The following is a 7922-nucleotide window of genomic DNA, read 5'->3' as shown; positions in this document are numbered from 1 at the left end:
TCCACCCCTGAGGAACCAGTCGCAAGCATCCTCTGCAGCTCTGCAGCCCCCACCTGTCGGCTTGCTCCAGGTCCCCTGCACATGGCCATCGGGGCCTCACCAGGAGGTCCCCTCCCCAGTCCTTTAATACAAAGCACAGCAGCCCCTGGCTGGTGTGCCTCAGTGGACTGAACGCCAGCCTGTGAACCAAAGGGTCGCCAGTTCGATTCCCAGTCAGAGCACATGCCGGGGTTGTGGGCCGGGTTCCCAGCAGTGGGCGCACAAGGGGCAACCACACATTGATGTTTCTCTCCCTCTCCCTCTCTCTCTACCTCTCTTCCCCTCTCTAAAAGCAAATAAATAAAATCTTAAAGAAGAACAGCAGAGCAATGCCGCCTGGGAACGAAACCGTGTGAGGGAGGAGGAGTGAGACACTCGGGTTTGGAAGGGCCCACCAGGACGTCAGCAGCGGTTAAGGACAGCACTGAGATTTCAGGCGATTTTTCTTCTTCCATCTCGACACTCTGGTCTGACATGGGCTTAAACTGTTAACATAGGCGCATATTATTCTGTGATCACAAAAACCGTGTTTTCATTCGGAAAAAAGTGCAAGTGCCGTTCCAGAGGCGAAAGGCGATTACGGAACTACCGGAGACAGACCACTGCCGTCCAATCAGAGGAGGGGGCGGTCCCTAACTAATGTGCTTGGAAACTTAAACCTGCAGGGCACGCGCCCTAACTGCACCGTCAGCAAGGACGAGCTGGACGGTCGGCGTGGGCGGCCGCCCCGGCTGGCGCTGCTCGGACGCCCCAGGGAGCTGCCCGCTCGCGGGCCCCGGGCGGGCACGCGGCGCGGAGTGGGTCCACCTGTGGGGAGGCGTTGTTGAAGCACGAGCGTCCTTTCGCCGAGCACGCGTGTCGAGGGGAAACAGGAAGCACGCTCTTTGCGTGCGTAACGCGGCCCGCACGCAGCGGAGGGGTCCCACCGAGCCCCTCGGCGGCGGCGGCGGCGTCACTTCATTCTCTTGGCCACGTCCGAGTAGGCGCGCTCGATCTCCCGGTCCGCCGGGCACGTGTTGGTGAACTCGTCCCTGGCGTAGGCGTTGTTCAAGTACCTCCAGAGGCCGGTCATTTCGGAGGGGAACTCGAAATCTCTGTACCTCTTGGCCACGATCTGCAAGTGAAGAGGAGCCCGTCAGAGAAGGGGAAACCGCCCGGCTCCACGAGACAAGCCACGGGTCGAGGTGTGTGGTGCCTTCTCTGGGTCGGGTCCTGATGTCATCCCACGGGCCCCGGGCCGCCCCGAGTTGCACTTGGACTCGGCGTGGGACATATGGGGGGTGGGGACAGTGACAAAGGGACCAGGCTCAAAGCGGTCGTTTCACGCCCGCTGCCCACCCGTTTCCCACGGACGGGCCAGGTGGGCCGCGGCCCGACTGCGCCCAGGGCGCCAGCTGGTGGGGCTCCCCTGGCGTGTGTGGCAGTTTCCTGCGTGTCGTGCTGCCGGGTGCCCGGGTGCCGGAAGACGCAGGGCGGGGCTTCAGTCCCGCTCGGGCTCAGAGTGCGGTGAGGCCCGCGCCTCTCTCGGGAGACCCCGCGCACCTGTGTGCCGCCGTCCTGCCTCCCAGCGGGTCGTCTCCCTGTGGTCTGCCGTGTGCACGGGACAGAACCAGGACACAAGTCCTCGCCCCCGGGGGAAACCGGGGGTAAAGGTCACAGGCGATGCAACAGTGCGGTGTGTTTTCTCGGGCCGAACGGGGGCCGCTGGGGAACGAGCTACAAAGGGGGATGCACACTGCTGGGGACCCTCACCAACTCCCCAGGCCCGCCTTAGCCGAGGGCACGAACTGGGTGGCCGAGGCAGCAGAAACGTGTCCTCTCACAGTCCCAGTGGACGGAAGTCCAAGGTCAAGGTGAGGGCCCGCTGCGGGACTCAGTTTCTGACCGCTCTCCGGGCTGCCGGTAGCTCCTGGTCTCGTGGCGGCGTGACCCCCGTCTTCCCGTGGCGCTTTCTTCACAGGGTGTTTTCACTGCGTTTGCGCCTCTGAGCCCAGATTTATTTACCCTTCTGTAATCATGTCACACGGGGGCCACCTGCTCCAATGTGACCTCAAAGTGACCGTCATGGGTCACGTCTGCGAGGACCCATTTCCCAGTGAGGCCCCATTCGGAGGTCCTGGGTGTCAGGACTCCGGCATGTGAATGTTGGGGTGACACAGTCCACACCCCAACAGGACCCAGGGCGACACACACCAGTCTGTTTCGCTGCCTCCTAGCCCACCGGTTCCGGGCTGCCCGGAGCGACGTGGGACGTGAGCACAGACGGGACAGTCTTCGGGACGCATTTCCCCGGTCTGGGAAGCCGGCAGCCACCCGCGCAGTGTGGCACCAGAACGGGACCCTGTGACCTTTACAAAGCCTCCTCCTCTGTTTAACATCTTCCACTCGAAGTCAGCCTTACTGATATCAATGTTAGGAATTCTGCTCTCCTTCCGCTTGCGTTTGCCTGGTGAGCTTTGCCACCTTTTTCTTTTCCCCACCTCTGAGTAAAGCTATAATGCGTATGACTCTTACAGGTGGAAACTTGATTTCGTATATTTTCGGAATGTAACACTTTGTTTTTCACCTATCTGCGTACCTTTGCATGTGTTTCCTTCCTGATGACTCGGAAGGTCTCTGGCCTGTTTTAACTTCCCCAGTTGTTTCCTGCGTGACCTGAAATAGCAGGAATGTGCTATATTTCTCGATTTATCAACGTCAGATGGTGTCTCTTCGCTCCTGCGCATGACCCTTGAGGGAGCTGGTAGAACCCCACCTCCCGCCGTTCCCTCCCCTGTAGACGCCCCCATCTGGGTGTGTCCATCATGAAGGCCCCGTTTGCTGTGTCCAGTTCGGTAATTCCCGCCGTGGTTCGGTCTCAGTGCCGGTGTTCGATGTAGGCAGGGTTGTGTTTCCCCGAGGTCCTTCTCCATCACACGTCTCTGTGTCCAGAGGCATATTTCGATCATGATTTTATTATTTCATCATCGAGCAATTCCATCTTTTAAATGGGCTCCGGAGTGCTTCTTTTATGGAGATCGGGAGTGTAGATAAAAACAATTTACCTAGCTATAAAATGCTTACATCACAGCGCCTTCCCCTTAACTCTCGGTAACATTGGCCACTTTTCTGTTGTTGCTGTTGTTTTCAAATGTGGTCATGGAGACATATGAGGCCAGTCTGAGCTTCTTCCCTGCGTAGGTGGCTTTGCTCCCTATTTAATTCATCATCATCATCATCATCATCATCATCACTGTCATTGTTGTTGTTGTCCAGATGCCAAAATTGCTCTTTTCTCCTCCTCAGATTTCAGTAATTTACCAAAGACGTCACCGCGTGTCGATTTTCTGGGGCTCTGGCTCTCTAACTGTGGGGAGTGTTTGCACCGGAGGTCAGCATGTCCTTCCACTCACAGTGCCTGTCCCTTTGCGCCTCCTCCTTTTCCTTCTCCTTCCCCTGTTCTCTTGTGCCCGACCGCGTGCACGGGCATCCCGCTCACCTGCTGGTCCTCTTCCGTTTGCGTCGGGGTGGCTTCCTCCGGCCCGTCCCCCACACCCGGACTCTTTCCACAATGTGTTTCTCTGTGTCTTGTTCCTTCTGATGCAACTTTTATGTCTGCAGTCATTTTATTTGTCTTCGAGTTTTCTTCTTGAGCTCCGCCAGCCTGGTTTCCATCTTCTTGGTGGTGTTATATATGCTTTTTGGCATCCTGTGTTGAGTCTCTGAGTTTTTTCCTCGAAAGATCCACACACTCTCATTTCTCAGAGGCCGTGGGGAAGTATCCATCTGGAGCGTTCTTTAAGGCACTGGTGCGATGCTGCCTCAGATGCGTGCTCCCCGTCTGCCTTGCCCTCTGGTTCCGTTCTCTTCATCCTTCTCCCCCTCCTGCTTCTGATCACATCCACCCACAGAGGGGTCCCACTTGGATTCTTTCTGCTTATCTATTGCACCTACTGTTTACTTAAAAATAGGGCCAAGGGCCCTGGCTGGTAGGGCTCAGCTGGTTGTAGCTTCAACCCGTAACTGAGAGGTTGCGGGCTCAATTCCTGGTCAGGCACATGCCTGGGTTGCGGGTTGAACTCAGTCCCGGCACACACGTCCCCATCCAGCGAGTGCAGGAAGCAACCAATCCATGCTCTGCTCTCGCATTGATGTTTTTGTCTCCCTCCCCCTCTCTCTACAAGCAATGGAAACATGTCCTCGGGTGCGGGGGAACAGCAGGGCCAAGGGAGTGAGGCGGCACAGCTGGTGACCAGGTTCGGTATTTTTCCTCCGACAGTCTCACCGAACACTGCTGGACACTCTGCCCAGGGACACGGCAGGGGCAGGGGCAGGGTCAGGGCCAGGGTTTGGGTTAGGCACCCTCCACTCTGAGGCTTGCAGACTAGGCAGGAGGTCCCCGTGGCTAAAAACGAAGCTCGGGTCCTTGACCGTCTCTCTTGAGTGGTTCAAGGCTTGTTTCTCTTCTCTGCTCTGCAGCCACAAAGCAGAATGCCACGTCCCCTCCCTGTTCCTTTGGCTGAGGGGACAGTGACAGAATGCAAAGACGGTACCATCGTGTGTCTCCTCCTTCCGCTGAGCCTCCCCAGGGACCTTTGCCGCGCATGCCCCCTGCAGGGATGTCCTCCGCTTCTCCCGCAGCCACTCCGAGCCCTAGGCCTCAGACGGACAAGCCTGGGCGGGCCTTCCCAGGCTGTGTGGCCGACTGTTAGAGCGAGCTGAACCTCGCTGCCCATCCAGACAAGCGTGCCTGGCCTCCGTGGCACCGGATGCCGTGGCTGAGTCTTTGAGCTGGTGATCTGTTCCTGTCTGGCTCTACGAAAGGTGAGGCCACGCTCTCTCTCATCATACTGTTTGTGCTGGGTTTCAGGAAGGCGAATAAATTACAAATTCCTCTTCCCTCTCATCTTTTCCCATAAATTCCTTCAGATGGATTCTCATTTCCTCTCAGAAATGCTCCCTCCTGGAAGATCATTAAGCTGTTCGGTATTCTGAGCGCTAAAGGGCTTTGAAGATTTTGCTACTGGGTCTTAGATTGGAGCTATGGACAGCTCTGTGTACTCTACTCAGAGTAGCAGACTTTATTTACACTGCAAGGTAGAATTATTGTATGGGGGCTGAGCAAGCGGAACTGCTGTCGTGCCTAGAGCACGTTCATCAGCGAGACTCACCCAGAACACGACTGTGCAGACCCCTCATCGCAACGTGGCCCCCAACGTCCCATTCCAACCATCACCGGTGCAGCTGGTTTAGGGGGTTCATGTGTCGTCATTCAATTTTAGATGCCAAGACACTGGCGACGTTATTTATATTGTTATTATAATATCATAAAGTTACTGACAATGTTCTTTTGAAAACATTCACTTGCAGGACCAGCAATATCTTTGGGGCTAGAATTTCAAATTGGCAGCTCCGGGCCCCACGGGGAGGAGAGGGGAGAAAAGAACACCCAGACAGGGAGGGGCACGGGTGGGGGGGAAGAAGCCACGCCGGGAGAGAAAGGCAGGGGCCACGTGGAGTGACCGGGGTGGCCGGTGGCCCACAGGAGCCTCGGGGCCCCAGGCATGTGAACGTGCATTGCAGATTTCCAAGATGCCCATCGCGTGTGTATTAGAATGCAGGGTCCTCGTCTTGTACGCCCCTGTAGCTTCTCGCCCCACCCTCCTACACCTAGGACCAAGCTCTGGACCAGGCGGGGTGTGAATAACAAAGATGCCCCAGCACGAGACTCGGGCTTCTTCCTCGGGCATCTGAGGCTGCCCAGGGCCAAGGGGAGGGCACTAGGGATGATAACAGTAGCAACACCTATATGTGGCCGAGAGGCCGGGGACCCCGAGTGACAGCCATAACTAAGGACTCCAGAGTGGCGCCATCTGCCACAGAGTCTCAGGCTCACTCCCCGAAGCTCCGAGGAGGTGGGCCGGGGGCTGGATGAAGCGATTCACATTTCTAGGAGGCTCCCCAAACAATTCTTATGCCTTCTGCTAAAGACACGCCACTCTAGGGAGTCTTTAAGCCCCCCCCCCCCCCGATGTACGGCCCCTGACTTGCCTCTCACGTTCCGCCCTCTGGGAAGACAGGATGCCAGACCCGGCGGGGGAGCCCAGCCGAAGAGCTGTGTCTGCTCCCGGCTGGCAGGGGGGATGCCACCCGGCAGGGCTCGGTCTGCCCTGACCACCGCCAGCCGCCCGCCGCGTGCCCACGGTAGTCCTCGCCAGCCCCACTGCTCACGTCCACGCCTTGGGCACCGGATGCCGGTGTGACCCTCATGGGCTGTCACGGCATGTTTCTCCCAGCTATGGGGACAAGACCTGGGGGAGCGCAGTGCCCGGGGGGACGTCAGAAGTCCGCCGGAGACCAGTCATGTGTCTGAAACCTGGGGTGGGGGGGCTGCTTCACACAGACACAGGCCCGACTTGTCACGTCTCAGAGGGTTTTCGCCGTCCGGCCCAAACCCACGTCAAACCAAAATAAAACAGAGCCCGCCCGCATGGCGGGAGGAGCCCCGCACCTTAATGACGTGCAGCTTGGGCAGGAGGTTGCAGTCCGCCAGCGTGAGCTCGTCCCCGTCCAGGAACTTGCGCCCCGACACCGCCACCTCCTCCGTGCTGCCGGCGTCCACCTCGTCGGGCAGGGGGCTGTTCAGGTAGTTGTCCAGCTTCCTCAGGGCCTTCAGCAGGTTCTTCTCGTGAACTGGAACAGGAAGGCGAAGGAGGATGGGGAGGGGCCCCGTGAGCGAGCGCCACCTTTCTCTCGACACGAGGGAGGGAGGAGGACCTGGCCTCACCCCCGCCCCCGGACATGGCTCTGCCGTGCACACAACCCCGAAGTTTCTAGAACCCACTCGTTCCTCCAAAGCCCTTCAGGGAAACCCCACCACGGAGCAGGGCCAGCAGCTGCGGCATTTAAACAGTTCTCATGATATGGCCGGGAACACCCCGTGACAATTCTGTTACCATAAAAAATGTTGTTTTCACCCTGGCTGGCGTAGCTCAGTGGATTGAGCGCGGGCTGTGAACCAAAGCATCGCAGGTTCGATTCCCAGTCAGGGTACATGCCTGGGTTGCAGGCCACAGCCCCCAGCAGCCACACATTGATGTTTCTCTCTCTCTCTCTCTCTTTCTCCCTCCCTTCCCTCTCTAAAAATAAATAAATAAAATCTTTTTTAAAAAATGTTGTTTTCCAGGCTCCCGACCCCTAGAAGGGACACTCGGAGTCTTGACACCCACGTGCAGGTTTGAAGTTGGAGGCACTTTCTCCTTGTTTCTGCGCGCAGGTCCCTCCCAGCTCCCCCACCCCACCCCCCAGGAACGGGGCAGAATGCCCAGCATCTCCTGCGACACCGCCCCTGAGGCCGAGGGGCGGGCCACGGGAAACAGAACCCGGGGAGGGGGCAGGTGCTCACTCTCATTGGCGTCCTTCTTGGTGTTTTTGATAAACGCTGAGAATTTGGCAAACACGTCATTTCCTGCAGAGTTAGATTCGGGGTGCTGGGTCGCCAGCTTGGGGTACCTTGAAAAGTTCAAAATCGGACTGTCACAGATGAGTGGTGTCTGAGTTGGGATAACACGACGGGGGGACAGGTCTTTGCTGCGTGGGTACAAAACGACTTCCCCTCGAATGCTTTCCTTCCTAACCTTTGTCGTCGAGGTTCGCAGCCACACAGCTGAGGGAGAAAGGCCGAGACTGCTCCCGTCCCGAGCACAAGGCTCCCCCGGCCTCCCCGGTCTGAGCTCCCTCCCTGCTACAAGGGGGGCGGTGGCCTGGAGGTTCCGTTCCGGGCCACGATGCGGCATGCCAACACACACTCCTTCCCTTCCAGCCAAGAGCCTGAGACGTGGCCCACCCACGAGGCACCCACCCACCTCTCCCCGCACTTCCTCACTGCAGGTTCAGAGCAAAGA

General features: G+C 58.0%; 1 protein-coding gene across 1 annotated transcript in view; it reads right to left on the bottom strand.

Moving 5' to 3' along the window:
* Positions 1-346: 346 nt before the first annotated feature.
* CLIC6 (chloride intracellular channel 6) overlaps positions 347-7922 on the bottom strand; it is a 36622-nt gene continuing 29046 nt past the window's right edge. The window contains exons 4-6 of the mRNA XM_028503957.2: positions 7424-7530; positions 6530-6711; positions 347-1153 (exon numbers count right to left, since the gene is read on the bottom strand). Coding sequence (XP_028359758.1) covers positions 992-1153; positions 6530-6711; positions 7424-7530 — 451 coding nt within the window. The 3' untranslated portion in view covers positions 347-991. The remainder of the gene's footprint in view (positions 1154-6529; positions 6712-7423; positions 7531-7922) is intronic.

Source organism: Phyllostomus discolor, chromosome 2 (genome assembly GCF_004126475.2).
Source record: "Phyllostomus discolor isolate MPI-MPIP mPhyDis1 chromosome 2, mPhyDis1.pri.v3, whole genome shotgun sequence".
Taxonomy (NCBI): domain Eukaryota; kingdom Metazoa; phylum Chordata; class Mammalia; order Chiroptera; family Phyllostomidae; genus Phyllostomus; species Phyllostomus discolor.
This window is presented reverse-complemented; position numbering and strand designations above follow the sequence as displayed.